The following is a 22,082-nucleotide window of genomic DNA, read 5'->3' on the forward strand; positions in this document are numbered from 1 at the left end:
CTAGATCTTGATTTCCTAGCTTATAAGAAAGGAATGAGATAATAAAATAGTAGGAAGATGCTTCATTGGATGACTGTGATAATCAAATGTGATCAGACATGTAAACTATTTGATACAGAATAGACATTAATTACATATTCCCTAACTGCTATCAGAATGGAATTGTTAATGTCCTTTATAGGGTAGCATGGAGATTAAGAAAAATTTTTTCCTGAGTCAGGATTATGGCTCTGCCACTTAGTCATTAGCTATAAAGACAAGGCTAGGCCACTAAATCTTTTGGGCGTTGTTTTTCTGTAAAATGAAATAAATAATAGCTAGTACCTGGTCACCAGATGGGTGTTCAATTTTATGAATAAGGGTTTGGGGGCGTAATATGGGCTATAATGACAAGCCCCACCCCTCTCTCTCTGTCTGTCTCTATCTCTCTGTCTCTCTCTGTGTCTCTCTCTGTGTCTCTCTGTGTCTCTCTCTGTCTCTCTCTGTGTCTCTCTGTGTCTCTCTCTGTGTCTCTCTGTGTCTCTCTCTGTGTCTCTCTCTGTGTCTCTCTGTGTCTCTCTCTGTGTCTCTCTCTGTGTCTCTCTGTGTCTCTCTCTGTGTCTCTCTCTGTGTCTCTCTCTGTGTCTCTCTCTGTGTCTCTCTCTGTGTCTCTCTGTGTCTCTCTCTGTGTCTCTCTCTGTGTCTCTCTGTGTCTCTCTCTGTGTCTCTCTCTGTGTCTCTCTCTGTCTCTCTCTGTGTCTCTCTCTGTGTCTCTCTCTGTGTCTCTCTCTGTGTCTCTCTCTGTCTCTCTCTGTGTCTCTCTGTGTCTCTCTGTGTCTCTCTCTGTGTCTCTCTGTGTCTCTCTCTGTGTCTCTCTCTGTGTCTCTCTGTGTCTCTCTGTGTCTCTCTGTGTCTCTCTGTGTCTCTCTCTGTGTCTCTCTCTGTCTCTCTCTGTGTCTCTCTCTGTGTCTCTCTCTGTGTCTCTCTCTGTGTCTCTCTGTGTCTCTCTCTGTGTCTCTCTGTGTCTCTCTCTGTCTCTCTCTGTCTCTCTCTGTGTCTCTCTCTGTGTCTCTCTCTGTGTCTCTCTCTGTCTCTCTCTGTGTCTCTCTCTGTGTCTCTCTGTGTCTCTCTGTGTCTCTCTCTGTGTCTCTCTGTGTCTCTCTCTGTGTCTCTCTCTGTGTCTCTCTGTGTCTCTCTCTGTGTCTCTCTGTGTCTCTCTCTGTGTCTCTCTCTGTGTCTCTCTGTGTCTCTCTGTGTCTCTCTCTGTGTCTCTCTCTGTGTCTCTCTCTGTGTCTCTCTCTGTCTCTCTCTGTGTCTCTCTCTGTCTCCCTTTCTCTCTCTGCACGGGTGTGTGTGCTCATGTGTCCTCACATGTGCACATGCATGCTTATGTGCACAGGCACACATGAGTTAGGGATGTTGTACAAAACACTGTGTTCTCGTGTCCTTGAACGCGACGGCCTCCTTGAGTTCTGTTCGTACCATCCCTTGTGGATTGTCCTTGTTCTCGTTGTTTGCATCCGGTTCCATCTTGGCTTTGTTCAAGACACATCCTTCTTCATCCTCGCTGCCTCAACCAAGAATATGTTTAATTGTCTTTGCATACAGGAGTCTGGGGATTTGGTGACAGGAGGGATGAGGACAGCCCCATGTCACACCACCTCAGAGTTGCTACATTACCTCAAATTGATTTTGCAAATGAAAGCTAAAAGCTAAGCAAAGGCGACCCATCCATTTTGCTTAAAGATGATTATAATGCTCTTTTATGGCCTCCTAAATGACAAAGCAATTTGTTACCTGCCTGCATCAACATTTGCTTATATTAGTGCCAGAGAGCCTTGATTTTTATTAGCCCCACGTTATCATTTTATGAAGTCACAGGGGCTCAGTAAAATTAGTGTGCAAATAGAATGCCTGTTTTGTCTTTCCCTGTGGTCAGCAGAAATGTAGAATGCAATTGAGTTGATACTGGGTCAGGGGAGGCATCTATAAAGTTAGCCTTCACTGAGGGCCTCAGTGATGTTATTCATCACTTCTGCACTGTTGGGATAGATGGGGGTCAGTATTAGGTAACAAATTTTAAAAGTGTTTGGGGTGGGGAATTAAAATTTTTTTAAGTGAAAAAGCAATATAAATACTAAGACAGTAGTTCAATTTCCATCAGCAATAAAAAATGAAACCAAAGTCTCTTGTGTGCATTGCAGATGGAAATGCAGCAGATGCAGGACTGTTAGTGTTAGTGGATCCAGAAGGCAGACGGGGTAGAGAAAGGACTCAGAGATAAGGCTTAACTGCTAGCAGTCTGACCTTGAACATGACCGTTCCTTCTGTGGGCTGCAGACCTCTCACCTGTGAAATGGCATGAACACACCTATTCTCACAAGAGCACCATAAACACTTACATAAAATAACAGGTGTCTACTTTATATTTATAAATATCTATACAGCTATTTTCATTTATTAATTTAGAAATCAGGTCCTGGGTACCCATTCCAAACAGACTTCTGGGAAAGATATTAGATATTTACCAGTAGACATTATTTTCTCCCTGTAGTAGCTTATATTCTGTTCAGGAATATAAAAGCGTTTAACTCTTCTTTGAGAATATAAATGCATTTTCTCTCCTCAAAGATGCCCAGCAAGGATGATAAGTTCTCATGCACAATGGTCCAATATGTTTCTGCTGGCATCCAGAGAATTGAAAACCCCATGTGCTTGCTGGTGACCCCAATGGACCAAACAAACTACAAGTCTTTAGGACAAAATTTTTATTCATTTAATTTTTTTACTTTTGTTTTTTGTGTTGTTTTGTTTTGAGATTGTCCTGGTACTCACTGCATAGATCAGGCTGAATTCACAGAAATCCATGCTTCTGTCTTCTGAGTGCTGTGATTAACAGTGTACACCACCACACCCAGCTTTAGGACAATAGGGTTTTTTGTTTGTTTATTTTTACATTATTTTTACATGTATGCATGTTTTACCTGCTGTATGTGCAACCTATGCATGCATGCAGGACCTCAAGGGGCTGTAGGATCCTGTAGAACTGGAGTTTCAACTGGTTATGTGCCAATATATGAATGCTAGGAACCAAGCCAAGAACCTGCTCTTAACTAATGAGTCATCTCTTAGCCTGCAAGAGTCAATAGTTTTACTTCTCACATCTGATGTTAGGGTATCTCTTGTGATGATGAACTACATTAAAAACGACCCATTGCTAGCATTTTAAGAGAATGCCTGTAATTATGTATGTGCCCTCTCCCCATCCTCTGATACCGATAGGGCTCCTTTAATCCAACTTGTCTGTCTCTTCCTAAATTTTATTCTTGTTGTTCTGCTGTGCGCTAATCAACCCTTCTACCAATGGCTGAATGTCCCTTCCCCATTAGGAGGATTGTCTTGGTTATTGTTTGCCTATCTGTGTGTTTATACGATATATATATATATATATATATATATATATATATATATCTTTTATAATGGTTGAACTTTATTATACAGGCTAAATTTTTATAGCAGCAGATAGATACTGTAGTCTGATTCAGTCCCTCTATTTCTACATAGTATATACATTGCAGAGTGTCTCAATTTTGTTGTCTTCATTCATAAGAGTTGGGCTCCACATATGAAGCAGTTAAGTTTCTTTTCTTCAGTTTTGTTCTTTTCCAACAGTTTCTACAGCCGTCTTCAGAACTGTCTAGAGTAATGTAGTACTACCACTAAGCCTTTTTGAGTTCTCACTCTTCCTGCATAATCAAAAGGAACTTATTCTTTGGAATCAGAAGCTCAAACATCTCCTTACTGCTTCATGCACGCTAGGGGGCAAAGCGGAGAGAGTTTGGGTCTGGGGCTCTAACACTCAAAAACACATCCTAAAAAGACCTAACTTGCCTCCCCTAGGCCTTAAGGCTTAAGGCTCTCCCATCCTCTAGTGGCAGTATAGGCCTGGGGCTAAGTCTTCAACACATTCTAGATCCAACTTCACCCGATCTAAGCGCGAAGTTTGGGATCTAACAAAGACTCAAGAGGACTCAATAGGTTTCTAGAATTCTTTTCTCTATTGGAATTCTCTGAGCCTCTCCACAACAGCTACCTGCTAACCTTGAATGTCAGTGAGGCTTCCATGGTATGCTCAGGATATCATACCCCGGTCTTCATTGTGTGAGGAATCATCAGAAAAAAGACAGGGCAACCACATGGAATGCCTTATTTGTCTCTTTTCCTCATGGGTACTCTGGTACTGTCACTAGTTTCTTATCTGACATCTAGGAGTGGTTGATCTGTATACTTTATTTAGTTTTAAGAGCTTTTTGTTATTTTTCCAATGCTAGAAGTCAAACATAGGGCCTTACATGTACTAGGCCAGAGTTCTACTATTAAACCACATGCAAAGATCTAATTTTCTAGGTGTTCAGTGTAAAAGGAATCTGGGCCCAGTTACTTCTTTACCACCAAAGCAAAATCCTGAGGTCTAATCTCATCTGCTATCACATATTAATAACTATATGACCTTGAACAAATTACATAACTTCTCAGAACCTCAATCTCAGCCTCTGTAACAGGAACCTGCACAAGCTACTCATTGCTCTAAAGATTATAAATATGTATGAAATAGATCTGGCACAAAGGGGGTTAATAAAATGGCAGGTGCTAGTATTATTATTATTATTATAAATAGCTACCTTTTGATTCTATTATTTACTTGATGTTTGCTTAGTACTATGCAGTGTGTAGCCTTGTTTCATTTTCACAACCACATTAAGCAAATATCATTCTTCTCATTTATAGTTAAGAACACTGAAACTCAGAAAGATATACAACTGCCTAGAGGCAAAGTCCATGGCCTTTGGATTCAGCATCACTGATGACTTTCCCAGATGATTGTAAATATTACATATTAATGCAATATTCTAAGTTACACAAAGAAAAAGGAGTGTAGTCTTTTAATATTAAATAGATGGAGAGATAATTAGTCAACAATGGCTGGTCGTTACTGTTTCTAACCCAATGATTAAAACAAAGATAAAAAACAAAGAATCCATTCAACCTATTCCTCGACTGCCTGCTTCCCACAGACCCATGTCTAGTCTCCACTTGCTTTTCATGGTGACCTTCCACTTATTTCTTACAGAGAATCTCCGAGAAGGGTCAGAAAAGAAGGTGATATTCATCACAGGGCGAGTCCACCCAGGTGAAACACCATCTTCATTTGTGTGCCAAGGTAAGCTTGGGGCCTCATGCGTGTCCTGTACTGCACCGTCCTTCAGGACAGTGAAGTTGCAGGCAAAGTCTTTCTCTAACATCGCAGCTCACCTCGGGTCTTAGACTGACATCCACTCAGTTTTGATTTGACAAATGCTTATTAGTAAGTGTACCCATGAAAGAACAGATGAATAGATGGTTGGATAAGTGATCAAGAGGGACTGAGGGAAATTCTCTCATTGTTCTATATGAAGAATGACAATGGGGTCACCTACCCTCTCTAGCTTTATTTGTTCTGAGCAATTGAAGCAAGTCTGGCCCAAGCTGGATGTGTATTGGGGTAAAAGAAGGGCTATGAAGTGGTGATATTGCCAGTTCACTCACTTAATTCAGTCATTCACTTAGTGATTCATTTAACAAAATCTTACAAAATACCTACTATCGTCTCAGAACCCAACGGTAAGATAATTTCACTGCTTTGGTGTATTATGTTGTAATTGCATTTACATTTATTGCCAAATATAGAAGGTAATTAATCAGGTATCATCACAAACATAGATATAATTAACAAATAAGATATAAGTAACACAGTGAGCGTCAGGTACCCAGCAGTTTAAGAAGCAGACAATCACCCACTCCTTTGCAGTTGCAGACATTATTACCCACTCCTTTTCAATTCAGTTACCCATCCTCCTTCCCTTCCGAAGATAATCATGACCTTGATTTTTGTGTTTTGTCATTTTCATCCTTACGATGAACTGTATTCATAAGCGTCTTTTAATGATGTATGTCTTAGTTCTTCCTGTTCTTGACCTTTGCACAAATGCCATCCTTCTATATCCACCCAGGCTTTCTTTCTGCTTGATGTCCACGTGGGTGGGAAATGCCTCACTGTATTAAATCCCATATCTGCCTGCAACTCAATTTATTTAACTATTCTCCTGATGGTGAATAAAAAGTTGTTTGCAATATATATTTCTGGAAAACAATGCTATTTCAAATATTCTTCCACTGTGATGTGTATGTGGACAAATATCTTATTCACATCACCAGCGTGCACATATAACTTCTTACCTGGGGGAAAGAGCACAGTCATACAATTGCTGGATCATAGGCTATGTGCATCCTCAGTGTACTGGGTTCCCTCAAATTATTCCTAGGAGTACCCAACTTTATGATGCTACCAACCTCACTAACTCACATTCTTGCCAATCTTGTGTTCTTTTCCTCAAAGAACTGGGGATGGAACCCATGGCATTACATATGCTAGGCAAACCCTCTACTACCTAGCTTCAGCCCTAAACGTTTAAAAGAAAGTTTGTGACAGGACCTCTTTAAGTTGCCAGGACTGGCTTGAACTTACTACCTAGGCCAGTAAGGCCTCAAACTTGGAATCGTTTAGTTTCAGCCTCCACAGTAGCTGTGCCCCCACACCCAGCTTCATTTGTACCTATTAGGTAGAAATAGTATGATATTGTACATGTACTAAATACTTTTCTAAATACTTCATATATTTTAGTTGTAGTTTATTTTAACTATGTTAATGTTCTAAGTCATAGAAATTAACATTAGCTATGTTTGACACAAAAAAACTGAAATTCAGGGAAATAATTTCTCTCATTTCAATCTCAAGACGAGCAGTGTCTAGAGGGGGTTTGAGAAAGTTTCTGAAGGTTATACAGGTCAAGGGCAATGGGATGTGGTGCAAGTGTACAGAGACTTGGACTCAGACAACCTGGAGGTCAAGTATTGGCCAGACTTCCTTGCAGTACTGGGTCAGTTCCCGCAAATGTAAGACAAAGCTAACGGAACTATCCGGACCGTATTAAGAAGCTGGCAGGAGATGAATGTAAACACAGCACCCAGTCTTATGCCTCGCACATAGCAGGAACTTGACACGTGCCACCTCCCTGCTCCCATGGGAACCCGAAAAGATGAAGTAGCAATCTACTTTGCAAACTCTCAAGCAGTGTGCGTATAAATGTGGGTTTCATTTTCCTGATCGCATCCTTCCCATATTGCTTGGGTGCGATTGCCTCCCTCTCTTTTCAGCTGACAAGACGGAGTCTCAGAGAGAGGATGTGACTGGCTAAGAGTCCAGCAGCTTGTCAAGTGTCAGGACCGGGCCCCAGTCACTACAGCTCACTCCTTCACGTTCTCGCATTTGGCCCCCAGTGCTGTCCTTGTAATAACCTTTCCCAGTCTCGCCTGGGTCTGCCTACCCCTTTACTCCAAACCATCTGTCAGTTACTAAACTTGGCGGCAGATATGTTTCCCCAGCTGATGAGAGGTAACTGCTTTGCCCTTGCTTGCAAAACGGCAGTGAGTCTTGCCATCAAGATCTTCAGCTCGGGAAAAATCAAACCCCCAGTGCCTATCATGTCTGAGTGGTACAGAAGGCCACCATCCCATTTTATAAAAAAGAACCTTAGGAGCTTCCCCGTTTCCTGAACAGGAATCTCGAATGTACTGCACGGTGCACTAATGCTGACCTCACTATTTTCTCAAGATAAGCTCCAGCCTCCCTGGTATGGTGTCCACAGCCCACCAGGGTCTGGCTCTTGCTAGACTCTCTGGTCTCATCCTGATAACAATGCAACCCCACACAGATTGATTGCAAAGGGCAGTTTTTAATCACCTAGTTCTTGCCCCACTGCTCCCCTGCCTTGGAAGTCACATCTTCAACACTTTGCAAACACTTTCTGTCTTTTCAGTTTATTTCAATTGTCCCACCATGGATCTCCATAATGCACTCCCTCTTACCCTCTGCTTTCTGCTCACATTGGAGGTCTGAAAATTAGCATCATCAATAAAAGACCTTTACTACTCTGATTCATTATGTCATCTACACACATGTCTTTCCCATTTAAGCATGATCTATTTAAGGTTTAGGACTGGTTCTCCAATGGACACTTTCCACATCTGTAAAACCAGATTATCCGGTTCATTATCTAGGCTGTTGTGAGAAACAAAAGCTATGTTGGCTCTGGTTTGCTAAAACTGAATTCATAGGGACAGCTCAAGGTCACACAACCAGCGAGTAGCAAAGAAGGGGTTTGATCTTGTATCTGGCCATATCCCCTGCCTGTACCTGCTCCCCTGTTCCATTTGAGGCTGAGAAATGCTAGAAGGTCGAGTTTAGTACCTTGAAGAACACAGAATTCTGACCACCCCACAGTTGGTGTATACTTTTCAGTCAAGGATTCAGAGGCTCTGAGAGCTAAGGTGGCTTACTTGAAGTAATACCACCACTCATTCATGACAATGGAATCCACCTCCATGTTTAACTTCCCATCTTTCCCTACCTCAGCATCTGTCTCTTGAGACATATAGCAATTCATCTTTTCTTGGGGCAGAACAAGGCAGGCACCATTACTCCCGCTTTTCTGCCTACATTGGGTTTGTATTCCATGGGGGCAGCCTGAGTCAAGCCCCATAAGGCAGAGCTGAAGATTTATTTTCCCTAGTCAGTCAGAGGCTTACTCCCTTTCCCCAGTCAACCTGGTTCTCAGGAAAGGCAGGACTGATGTCTGGAGGGATAGTGGCTGAGATTCTCTTTTCATCTCCATTCACTGGCTCAGTGACCTTGAGCAGGAAACAGACCCAAGAAGCCTGGTTGTCTCCATCTGGCTGGGACCACAGTTCTCACTGGCGAGCTGCTACTGCACCTGCTTCTGGGAATATAGTGGAGTTCTGTCGTCACAGGTATCTGGAATGGATTGTGTTAAAGACGACAAGAGTTTAGACTTTCTGAAGACTGTATGGTTGAAGAAAGCTGACTATGGGTCACTCTTCCATCACTCCTCCCCAACCCCCACTTCATCTGTGGTTCCTGTGAGGCCAGGCTCTCCTCCTTCTGTACTTAGAACAATTTGAGAGAACAAGGGCACTCCCATGCTGCCCCGTGGCAGGGTGTGTGAAGCATTAGTAGGTCTCTTAGCAGACAGATTGGATCTCAGCACCAACACGCATTACACTGTGACCTTGAGAATGCCACAGAACCTCCCTGAGCTTCAACTTCTTTATCTCAAAGGGAAACAATAGGAATTCTGCCTCCTGGGGTTGATATAAAGACTAGAGGAGCTAACAGCCACACCCATCTAGAACAGCCTCTGGAACATAGAGATAAGAAAATGTCAGCATTAAGGAGGTTCTAGGAATAATTAATGGACCACTTTGTAGGTCCCAGGCTCTCTGTGTAGCATTGAGGGGCTTTTCTACCCCTCACTATGAACCTGCCTTCAGTGGCTCCAGAGCTCTGTGTCCTGCTCTTCCTTGCTGTTCTGGGGAATCCACAACTGAATCCTCTTCACCTGGAGCCTCTACTGCAAGTTGGAAACTTGACCAGAATCAGACTTAGATCTTAGTCTCTGACCCCTGGTCAAGGCAGTGCAGTCTCTCTCTCTCTCTCTCTCTCTCTCTCTCTCTCTCTCTCTCTCTCTCTCTCTCTCTCTCTGAAACTCCCCAAGGCTGTTGGCATTTTCTCAATTCAAAAAGAAATCTCCTATAAGGAGCTCTCTGTCCTCTTCAGACCCTCCTGTTGAATTGAAGAGTCCACCAAAATGGTTCTGCCAGCAAGCCATGCCTCACTGTGGAGGTTTGAATTAAACAGACCCGGGTTTGAGTCCTAATATTTCTGTCTGCTCATTTGGGTGCTTTCATCAAGACTTTGGCTCTCTGAACCTCTGTATCTTTACCCCAAAATTGGGGATAATATCCTGTTTGAAATTCCCTACAGTGTGGACAGTTACTATCCCTGTATCCAGAGAAGTGAATGGACACACTGAACATCACCTAGCAAGTTAGTGGTGGAATGGTCTCCTTCCCTGCCTGGATCTTGCTGCTTCCTGCCAAAATTCACTCCAAGGGCTAGCTAGTGTGTGTGTGTGTGTGTGTGTGTGTGTGTGTGTGTGTGTGTGTAAATAAAGAACTGGTCCTCTAAGGAAATCACTTTGTCAGAATTAGAAGTAACCTCAGGATTACTTTGTAAGGGAAAAAAGAGAAGAGAAGAGGGCATGTATACACACACACACACACACACACACACATACACACACACACACACACACACACACACACACGGAGGCATGTGTGCATCTATGTGACTGGGTACCCAAGAACACACACAAGCTCTCACACCACCATTTCACAGCCATCAACACCAGCAGCCATCAGGACTCAGCACAACCTAAAATGTCCCACTATTTGTTCTTCTCTGGCTCTGCTTTTATTCCCACATCTGTTCCTCCTTATTCTTCCTCTTCTCTGTCTCTGGCACAATTAGCCTTACATCACAAGAGAAATGGAGCTTTTCACTTTACATCTGTGATGTAGGCAGAGCCTAGCATGAAGGCAGAAGAAATAAATTCCGTGAACCCCATGATTCCATAATTTGAGGACAATGAGCTTGGCTGATGGCAGTATGGGTTTAGCACAGCCAGGGAAGGTCTGGAGTGGCCTCTGTTGTGCATGTGGTACCCTGGGCCCAGCAGATGCCTTTCCTGCCTTGCGAGTCTGGATTCTCCTCACTCCAGGATGCTGTTTCTGAACAGAGAACAGAAACAATAAACCTCACACAGAACTCTCTGGAGGGAAACAATGCCACAGATGTAAATAATTCTCTAAAACACATGCGAGCAGTCATCTGGTTCTTTCTATCTTGTCATAACAGAAAAAGCACCACTTTAAAGCCATCAGAACTAGGTCTAGATCTCAACTAGACCCCTATGGGTGAAGTCACACTCTGACTTTGTTTCCCTGTTTGTAAAATTGAGCCAATCAGTTAAAATACTGAGTGTACAGTTGTTATTGAAGGTCTGACTACAGTCATCTCACATTCTTCTATTAAGCACCATTGCTGTGCCAGACACCAGTGCCCTAAGAATAGGACAGAACAAGTACATCAGTCCTTCCCTAGAGCATTCATCATGGAGGGAAGGCAGACACAGCACAGGCAGGCCTTGGTCCCTCAATGTCGCAGACTCAGGAAAGATACTTTTCCTTATTGTTCTAGACCCAGTTTCTATTTTGAGGCCACATTCTTTTAGACCTGTGGCTTCATCTCAGTCATTCCCTGCAGGGTTGATGATTTGAGCAGAGTGCAGATGTGTTTGACAGCAGCATCACCTCCCATTCACTGGCCGCAGCCTCATGATTCTCTAGGCTTTAGTTTCTCCAGAGCCCATGTTGGTCAGCAGTATGTCAGATCATGACTCCTCACTGCCAGGTGCCTTATATCTTTTAGTTCCCCTCTACATGTCTACCCCTCCTGGCTGCCAGATTCTCACCCACTCTTATTCTTTCCCTCTGGTACACTGTAGCTAGAGGTGCTCTCCAAAGTCAAGAATTGACCTGTGTTTTCCCAGCTTAAACCTTACAGTGATTCTCTAGTGATATCATATATCTCATACCCATATCTATATCTATATCTATAATATCTATCTACTTATCTCTATCTGTCTGTGCATATATATTTGGATTACTGGGTTCCTTGCTTGCTTTTCCTATTTGTCTCTCACATTTCTCATCCCTTCCTGCCACCTATATGTAAAACATTGAAAACCATAACTAAAACAACACAGTTACATGTTTACTCTATGCCAGACACAAAATTTCATCAACTCATAATCTTGGTAGTAACCCATAATAATTATTAATCTCTCATTTTTAACTGCTGGGGAAACTGAGGAGTGGGGAAAATGAGGCCACACAGCAAATGAATGGCTCCTGAGAGGACTCAAACCTGAAGAGTCCAGATTTTAGAGACTCTGCATTTTTAACACCGATGTTAAAGCCCTGATGAAGAACTACATGGTGTAAAGAGGTCATCTTTTTTCTTGCCACCGAGCCTTGGTGTAAATTGTCTTTACCTTTCTGGAGCCTTTCATCTTGCTCGCCCATCTTGCTGGCCTTTTCTCCAAGACCCCTTCTCACATACTTCCTTCAACCTTGGTGGAGTCAAGAGCTTTGCGTAGGTTCTTATTACTCTAGGAAGCTCTCATTTGGGCCTTCGTTGGCTAGTAAGAGTGGACCTCCATCTTATCGTGCTTGACTCCACTGCATGAACATTGTCTTCATCTTAGGATGCTCAGTTTGCAAAGGGAGTGGCTGTCATTCAACTAATCTCAGGTTTTTTTAAGGGATGATCTATCAACAAGCATTTCTCCCTCCTCCTTAAAGAACATTTAGTTTTATTATTTAAAATTCTAGGTACTTGTGTGTGTCTGTGTGGGTAGTACATTTGAGTGAAGGTGCAACAGAAACCAGACCGATCAAATGTCCCTACCTTTAAATTTCAGGCAGGGTATCAGCCGTCTGATGTGAGTTCTGCGAATCAAACTTAGGTCTTCTGTAAGAGCAATATGTGCCCTTAACTGCTGAGCCATCTCTCTAGGCCCCATCCCTAGGGATTTCTTAAGCACTTCCTGTGGGCCCAGTCCCAAGCCACACAATCTGGGATAAATAAAGACAATGAAAATAAGGTTTGACTGAATATTAACTGACCTGCAAAAGCCCATCCTGTCTAGCTGGAGATTGGCATCAGGCAAGAATCTCTGCACCTAACTTTAATTTTAGATCTTCAGCCACTTCCCATCTCTTCCCCACCTTCCTATTGTCCTGTTTTCCCCAGTCTGGATATCTGTTTGAAGGAAAGACATGGCAAAGCCATGGCTATGACTGGTGCCATAGAGACTATTGGTCTCTCACAGCAAGCAGAAGGCAATCACTCCTCCCTTGACACATTAGGATGCATCCTTCCATTGAAATGAGAAGACTATTTAGAGCAATCTCTCAACACTTACAGTCAGTAACCAGCTAAGATTCAAATATAAATCCCTAGGTCTTCTCTGCTCCCTGGATCCCTCTGCTCCTTCTGTCCTTATAGTGCTTTTGACTATGCCAGGCATGGCATTGCTTTTCCATTTTTCCTTTCTCCCATGTTCCTTCTCACTATGTTTCACTTCCTGCTACTCTACCTTTATGAGGTGGCCCTCTACCCAGTACCTCTTTAGCCCTTCTTTGTCTCATCAAACCTCTGGGCAACTTAGCTTGGTCCTCTTCTAGAAACCATCCTACCAAGCCATAAATGGAGGAAGGGAAGGATGGAAGGAGAGAGGGAGGAAGGAAGAGAGAGAGAGAGAGAGAGAGAGAGAGAGAGAGAGAGGGAGAGGGAGAGGGAGAGGGAGAGAAACAGAGAGACAGAGAGAATCTGATGATTCTGCTCTTATAATAAGACAAGTTGTAGTCTGGGGAAGTGGATCAGTCAGTACATTGCTTGCCTTGCAAGCAGAAGGACATGCACTTGATTCCTAGCAAATGTGGAGTTGGTGGGTTGAGGGGATAGAAAGAAAGATGGGTGGGAAGGGTTCTTGTTCTGTTGATTCTAACTTAGAGCTAAGAGATAAGTCTAAAATTTACCTTCTCATTGCCCCAAGTCCACCTTGAAAAGTGAGCTCTTTTGGATGGCCCTACTCTGTCTGGCTTTGTTTTCTCTCATTCCTTTATTAGGTGCCTAATTGGCAGCCCAATTAATCTGCTCATCTGTGAAGGAGGTGAGCACCTCCATTTCCAGAAGCCGTTCTCTAAGGCAGCATAGCCCAGCCCTTGTGCACCGGCTGGCTCCTTGATGGAGGGCTGCCCTGGGAGCCAGGGTCAATTAGCGGACAGATTAAGCAATTATTAGCTCCTAACAAGGGCGCCTGGCATCATTACCCTGCCTGTTTATTGGCAAACTGCAACTCTAATATGAGGACCAACAAATAAATTAGGGCATCTGGTCCACTGCCGCATCGGTCGAGAAGTAAATGATGTCCAACTGGCCCTCGGCTGCCCATGGATTCTCAGGCTGGCATAATGAAAAGCCTGAGATGTCCCTTGCTGGTCACAGCAGCTTTGGAATGATCTCTGAAGTGATTTATCATTCCAAGAGCTAAATGTCTGCTGCTGGGCACATGAGTTGTTCTTAGTTACCCTGCTGTCTTCCCCATGCCTGTTTGTCAAGACCTACAAGGGCTCAGTTTAGGGACTCGCTCTCATCCATCAGGAGACATTCCCCCTCTACATTTGGGAGACTCCTGTCATGTTATAGCATTACACCAATTTCATGAAATGTCAGAGCAGTAGTTTGACTGTATGTTCAAGTCTCCAGTGAAATGGACACATGGAATAGAGAGCACGGGGCAGGGCTGAGAGCTCTTACATTTCAACCTCTTTCCTTTAGATGGATGCAGTTCACCACCATAGGGATACTAGGGAGGCTACTTCAGAACCCAACTATGTTGTTATGTGATAAGAGCGTCCTCCTGAGTTTGTTGCTGTTATCTAGGGTCCTCCAAGACCCAGCTCAAATGATTGGAAATCCTCTGCTCGCTCTGCATGAAGTGTTTTTCCCTCTTGTCCCTAGGACTCAATGTTATATGTTTTGAACCATCTTTCTTTAGAACCAAAGATACATTTGGACAATCCATTGGTAAACACCTAGACATACCAATATATCCATAATCACATGTAGACAGCTGACAGAGGCCAAAAGTCACGGGCTATCTTGTCTTTTTGTTTCTTTTACTTTTTCTTTTTTCTTTCTTTTGGACTAAGAAAAAAATGTACCCATCCTCCCTGAAATAATTTGAGGCTAACTCAAGTATGTCTTTCTCCCTAGGGATCATTGACTTCCTCGTAAGTCAGCATCCAATTGCCCGTGTCCTGCGAGAACATTTGGTCTTCAAGATTGCACCAATGCTTAACCCTGATGGAGTCTACCTGGGCAACTACAGGTGAGGGGCTGGGGATGTGTGGGAGCAGGAAGTCACAGGATGGAGGTATGAAAGCAAGAAGAAACCAGGTAACAAACTTTTAAGAAAGAATGGTTCCTCTAACCATTAGAGGAAATGTAAAAATTAGCAGAAATTTCACTCCACCTCCTGAGTGAAGCTAATGTCCTTGGCTATTTATAGACAACCACCCAAAGTCACTTGCTTGAGTTTTCTGAACAGGCTGCTGGACTAAGAACTGAGAGAAGTAATATTAATTTTAGCACCTACTTCTTCCATGACCTTGAAGGACTCACTCTCTTTCTCTCTGATCCCCAATTTTCCTTGTGTAAGAGACACCATTTCTGAGCATGGTGGTTGTATCAGAAGGGATGGTAGGGAGGAATGTGCTTTGCAGAATCCCAGAGAGTGGTTATAATGCTCCCTGATATGTTTCTGTATTTCTCTCTGGAGATCATTAATGAAGGAGAACAGTGACCTGGATCATATGGGCAGCACTTCTCCCTGGATGGACATAGACCACCCAACCATCCTCCCACTTGTGTGCCATATCTTGAATGTTCTTTCTCCAATCATAGAACCTTCATTTACCATCTAAACTTCCACTGCCCAGGGGATCGTTTGCCAAAATAACAATGAGTTCGCAGAGAGACAGTTTTATTACCCTTACTTCACAGCTGAAGCAACTGATTTGTCCAAAGCCACATAGCCAGAAATAATTGACAGTCTAACTTCACTGCCCAAATGATACAACTTTAGATTCCAGGAGGTCCACAAACGTCAAGACAAAGATCAACTTCCCCAGCCTTGCATGTAAGACTCTGTGTGACCTAAAAACTGACTTTAGTCTGCCCCACTCTCTTTCCTCTCAGACATAGTCCTTTGACTTGTCAAAGAAAAGCCTGTCGCCACGCTGGATAAGCATGGTGGCTCCTGCTACTTTTCCTTCATGAGGGTTTTCTTTATAGAACCATCTCCTCCCTTACTTACCAGCTAACTCTCTCAACAACTCAACCTATGTCTACCTTCTAGAAACCATTCCCTCAACCCCAAAAAAGGAAGTAGCAATTCCCTTCTGGGTCCTCACAGGCCTACCTGTTGGAAAAGGAACAAGGAACCAATCAGTCATGAGAATTCATTGCTACAGCTTTGGAGGGTGTTCACAAATGTCACTGGACTTCAGGTCACCAGAACAGAAGACAACCTCTGTGTGCTCACTAGCTAGTAGTAGGCATTAGCAAATAATAAATGTTGAAGAAATGTTTGATGAATGTAAGTGAATGAAAGAGATGGCTTTATTGATGAAGGAAGGAAACAGATGGGACTTTCCTAACGCCCTTGACTGCATTGGAATATATGATCTCCCCACAACCAGGTAGGCCCATTTTATACAGGGCTGCTTTACTACTCCAAAAACCATGGAAATTAGGTCCAGAGGGGCTCTCTGGCACCCTCGTGTCTGAGAGAGACCCATGGGATGCATGGAGCCTTCATTAAAGTCAATTTTGCTCCTCTTAATTGGCTGGAGTGATGGCTCATTAGCATCTGCAGGTTTTATGGCTTGTTGCAGGCCCAGGAGTAATCCCATTCTACCTTCCCCAGACAGAATGTGTGGTTAGTGATAATACTGGTGGAAAGACCATTTGATTTATGTTAACAATTCTGTTTAATTACAAGAGCTGCAGTGGTCAAAGAGAGGTCAACTCTGCCACTCTACATGGCTATTTATGCCATCATCTGCTGTCCAGGGAATGATTATCCAGAAATAGGTCCATGACCTTGGTCAACACAGCTCTTTTCTCTGTGCTTCACATTGTCAAGGAGTAGGAGCGAGGGTTAGATAGCTTCCTATACATCTCCAAGGTCCAGATTTTGTGACTGAGGGCAGGAAGCTCTAAGTCTAGAAATGCTTTCATGGTAAAGTTTCAACTCCCAACATTCTCCTGGTGAGAAAATATGATTCTTTCTCATTATGAGAGTTGCTAAAGTCTCTAACCACAGCATTAATCCTGCTATTAAAACAGATCTGAGTACCAAAAGGAGCCTATCAATCATGAGAATCCATTTCTACAGCTTTGGAGTGTAGAAAAGACAATAATAAAGACTCGGAATTCATGGTTTCACAGTGCCCTAGAGCTCCCTGAGCCAGTTCCTCCCACACCCTCTCTCTCTCTCTACAGCAGTATTTCTTGAGTTTGGTGTGGCTTTCTAAGGTGTGTTGCAGGAAAGAGAATCAAACAAATGTAGGAAATGTTCAACCAAGTGAAATTAAACTCAGCTTTTACAATCAGACTTTGCAGGATGTTGCATATGTTCCAAAAGAGAATTACAGACCTCGGTATTTCTAAATGATAAGTGCAGAGCTCTGTGCACTCTACCACCCGTGTTAGGCTTAGGAAACATGTTGGTGCATGCCATCCCGAGAAGTCTGCTTGCCAACTCAATGGTTGGTCAAGCCCTCACATTTAATCTTCACAGTCGAGCTGAATTAAGGCTTTTCTGCTTGCGCATATAAAAAGTCCACTCAAACTAGCTTAATAGAGCAGGGATGGCTGTGAATGAGGGAGGGAGGGAGTCAGGCTTGCTGGCCCTTAGAACTCTGGAGCAATAAGCAAAGCCAGATTTCACAGGATAATAGTGAGACCACGAGACATGGGCCAGAACACAGGCAGCCATGTCTGCTTCCCTCTTGTGCTCCTTTGACTTGCATTCTCTCACCCTCTTCCTCTGGATGTGCAGTGCCCCCAGAGAAGCAAGGAATCTGTCTCAGATCTCTGCCCAGCAATGGACAGACATAGTTGAAGGGCTGTCCTCCCTGCTGTCTATCCTGTGGCAGCCAGGGCTGGACCTGGCTGACTCTGAGGCTCTAACAAGACAGGCCTGCTCTGAGGCACCTCCTGGAGTTGGAAAGGCAGATCACAGGCCACTTCCCTGCAGTGTGGGGGGGACATAGGGTCTTCAGAGTTGTGAAGGGAGTGAGTGATCACATGGCCTTTGCTGTGAACCACTAGCTGTGTGCTCCAGGACCTTGATTAACTGACATGGTCTCAACACCCTCCTCTCCCCCTCCCTCCCTTTCTCCTCCTTCCTCCCTCTCCCGCACCCCTTTCTCTCTCTGTCATCATTTGTTTGTAGAAAAATTGAAGAGTTAAGTGGCCTTTGAGAGATAATACACTGAAGGTGTAGTACTTGGCACATTGTAAGTTCTAAATAAAAATCTATTCCCTCCCTCCCAACTCCTCACTTTCTTTTCTCCATGTTAACGAAGCATGTGATCCAAAATAGGGGAAAACAGTTTTCCCAGTTCTATTACCTTAGCCTATATATTTAATAGCACAATACCTACACTAGGATACTAATAGTCAAGTAGAGAAGGTTAATATAACCTGGGAGTGCACTTTCGTTTATAAACTCGTTGCCTAGCACTCACAGATCCCTGAGTTCAATGCTCATCAGCATATGAAACCAGACATCATGCCACATCCCTCTAATTCTAGCACTCAGGAGGTAGAGTCAGGAAGGTCAGAAATTCAAGGTCATTCTTGGCTACACACTGAGTTTGAGGGCAGCTTGGGCTACGGGAGGAGAGAGAGAAAGAGGGCAGGGGAGAGAGAGAGAGAGAGGAGAGAATATGCACACATACTCTACCCCAGAACATAATAGCAGCAGATGGTTGCTCTACTATTCTGGGAATATTCATTATGTTAAAGAGCAGCAGCGTCTACTAGCTAGATTGCTGTGTGTGGTTCTCAGCTATGACTATGCTAAGAGTATTTGTGGCCTATATTAAAGTTTATATCACAATATGCAGCAACCACAGTATATTCCACAGCAGCTCTTTCAATTGTTATACCAGATGATATGACAATACATAACCTTTATTGTGTATAATAAAGACATAGGGCAAGCATGCACTCTACCTTGCTCACAACACTCCAACTCCATGTCCCTGTTCCCCCTGCAGATGTTAAATTCCCAGCTAATATACAGGAAGGCCTTCTCAGTCCCTGCAATAGATCAAGGGCTCCCCACCGCACCCTTTCATAGTACCTCGGATTGTCCTGACCTGATTTGTAATCATGTATATATGTGACATTTTCTAATGCTGTCTCCACTTCCACACTGTAACCCTATTGTCAGGACTTTGTCTGTTTTGTTCCCCGTCGAGTCTGCCACAGGAGCTGACACAGAATGGGCTCTTTATCTCTATTTTCTGAATGAACAAATAAACTGAGTGGAGGCATGTAATGATTGTGCTGCAGCACAAAACTAACATCCCCAGAAGAGAGGAACTATGGCCAGAAGCTGTCAGCCTCCAACCACAACGGTTTCATCGCACAGCATTATGACATGAATGCTCTTCTGACTTACCAGGATGAGCTGCTGTTAGGACCTAACACATCCTGAATTCTCAGATACCACTTTGCTCAGCTCATAGAGCCCAGTACTTTTAAAGGCATTTAAACGCCCCATTTGATCACTACAACAGTTTGAGAAAGGAAAGTCAGTTTTTATTATATCCCCTTCAGAAAATGGGAGACTATGCCTAAGAGGATGGAGGGCTGCAGGCAAGGCTCCAGGCTTCCATCCAGGGTCTCTGGCCACTACCTCTTTACCAGCCTTAGGTGGAAACAGAGAACACAAGGAGTTTTCTTTCTTTGGTCTTCAGGGCTTACTGTCCTTGGACAACACAGATTTCACCCCAAGTCTCAGTTTTCCCCAGCCTTCTTGGTGGAACTAAATGTAGTAAAAGGCAGCTCTCATTACCTAGTAGATGCTTTGGGGAAAGGCTCTACTGGGAGAAGCATGTCTACCCCATAGATGGACGTACAGAATAGCAATGTCAAATGAAACAAACCACTCACAAGAAGACAAATACTGGATGGATCTACTTACATGAGGTAGTTCATGTGGTCACTCAAAGCACAGAGACAGAAAGCACCATGATGGTTGCCTGGAGCTTTGGGAAGGGGAGAAGAAGTCACCTTGTATGGATTAACAGGTCTAGAGTTTCAGCAGCAGTGGGTGATAGGGCTGATAGCAAAGCATCATGGGTGCTTAATGCCATTGAGCTCCACACTTACCATGGTTAATCTGAGAAATTTTGTTATTTTGTACTCTACCACATTGAAAACAAACAGCATGACTATTGATTTTGAAATATAGATGTTTTCAAAGCGTTCAAAGAGTAGCTGGCAACTCATGTCTTAAGCGATAGATATTGTAATGCCCAGCATCATAGAACCAAGGAGCTGAGAGGAGCTGTCAGACCATTGAGGTTGGGACACCTTGGCAGATCTGCTTAGAATCAGTAAGCAGTTATCAATGAGTTGCAGAAAACAAGGTTTTTCCATGCAGACTGAGGGGGCCTGCCACCTCCTCCATTCTCATTGCTTCCTCTACAGTGAAGGCAGCCCTACTCGCCCCTGCACCCTGCTGTATTTTCTGAACATTGGTAACAATGCCTTTCCGCTGAAAAACAGACCTTCCATCTCCATATGACAATATGAAATTCTGTGTTGGGTTTGCATTTCTTAATTAGGTGTTTGTCATTGTGTATTCCATAGAGCCACGTATAAGTAAACAGTCATAGACCTCGGAATAAATTTATTGGTTTTATTTATGTTTCTGGGCATAAAAATCTATAATTACCAGGTACAGCCTCAGAATAACTGGTATTTAATGACAATTACTTTTTGTTACCATAGAAATGAGTCCAAAGTAGTTACCCATAATTTCTCATTTCCCAAACCTCACACATGCTGAATTGCAATATTACCATAGTAATTGCCTATTAGTCATCATAAAATACGCAGTTACCCAAAAGATAGCAGTTACCCAAAAGGATGCTGTGAAATTTCTCATCTTCTGAAGACTTCAGTGTGTCTTAGGATTGTGGAGGTGGGGGGTGGAACAGACCTCTCTGGGTGGTACAGAAATGATTCTGCTTTATGACCCAGACCTACTGCAGACCCTGATATAGAGCTAGATGCTATAGGAGTTGCAAAGGCTTGGGGTCAGTATGTCTCTCTTGGCCCTGGAAACCCTACTGTAGCAAAGATGCTTCAGTACATTATGTCCAATCTCAGCTAGGATTATTGAGAACTTTCTGGGTGTTAGTGCCCTATGCTGGTTCTTGAGAAATCAGAAGGGAGGGAGTTGGTATGACAACCCCATTTTAAACAGAGGAAAACAATGGGGTACAGAGTTAATAAAGAATCTATCCTAGGTTCCCTGGCATAAAAGGTTACCCACATTAGTATACCCAGGAGACCATACCTTCATCTTACCTTGTGCTATACTGTCTCTTAAACCTGAGAGAGCCTCCCTTCTTTCTGATTAGGGGTGACAAGGGAGGAATTTTAAAGAATTGGGGGCCTGGGGCTGGAGAGATGGCTCAGCACTTAAGAGTGTTCACTGCTCTTGCAGAGGACCTTGATTTGGTTCCTAGCACCCACATAGTGACTTACAATCAGTAACTCCAGTTCTAAGGGATTTGACACTTAAGTTCTCTTTTTTTTTGGTTCTTTTTTTCGGAGCTGGGGACCGAACCCAGGGCCTTGCGCTTCCTAGGTAAGCGCTCTACCACTGAGCTAAATCCCCAGCCCCGACACTTAAGTTCTTTATGACCTCCATAGGCTCCTACATGCTTATGGTACAAGTAATAAAGTCATATATGCTTACATACACACAGGTAAAAAACAATTCTAAGTATGGGAGAATCTTAAGAATTCAACAGACACAAAAGGGTACTAGGGATAACAGCAAAACAGCATTAAATATAGTGAGATTAAAATGTCAGGGGAAGTATTTCTAACAGAGTCTAACAGACAGACAGACAGACAGACAGATACATACACAGACACTGTAACTGCTCTGCTTCCTTCATCTCGGAATCTAGAGAAGGAATTAAGGACATTTAAAGCTGTCCAAGATAGATTGGAACATAAAATCAACTGTATAGATTATAAAATAATGTTCATGTTGTCAATATCAAAACTTCACTTTTCCACTGGTCTGGAAATGGAGAACAATGCTCCGTAGCAGGTCCATTGAGAGAGCTTCCAGCTCCTCTTCCCCTGTCTCCCCTACCTTTCCTGTCTTACAGCATCATGGACCAATATGTGGTGC

General features: G+C 43.3%; 1 protein-coding gene across 4 annotated transcripts in view; it reads left to right on the forward strand.

Annotated features, from left to right (window-relative positions):
• Agbl4 (AGBL carboxypeptidase 4) overlaps positions 1–22,082 on the forward strand; it is a 1,315,938-nt gene that overhangs the window by 1,182,173 nt on the left and 111,683 nt on the right. For all 4 annotated transcript variants that reach the window (XM_087659984.1, XM_087659985.1, XM_087659983.1 and 1 more), the window contains 2 exon segments: positions 5,111–5,200; positions 14,840–14,954. In XM_087659984.1, the coding sequence (XP_087516110.1) occupies positions 5,111–5,200; positions 14,840–14,954 (205 nt within the window).

The sequence above is a fragment of the Rattus norvegicus genome, chromosome 5 (assembly GCF_021556685.1).
Source record: "Rattus norvegicus strain SHRSP/BbbUtx chromosome 5, alternate assembly SHRSP_T2T, whole genome shotgun sequence".
Taxonomy (NCBI): Eukaryota; Metazoa; Chordata; class Mammalia; order Rodentia; family Muridae; genus Rattus; species Rattus norvegicus.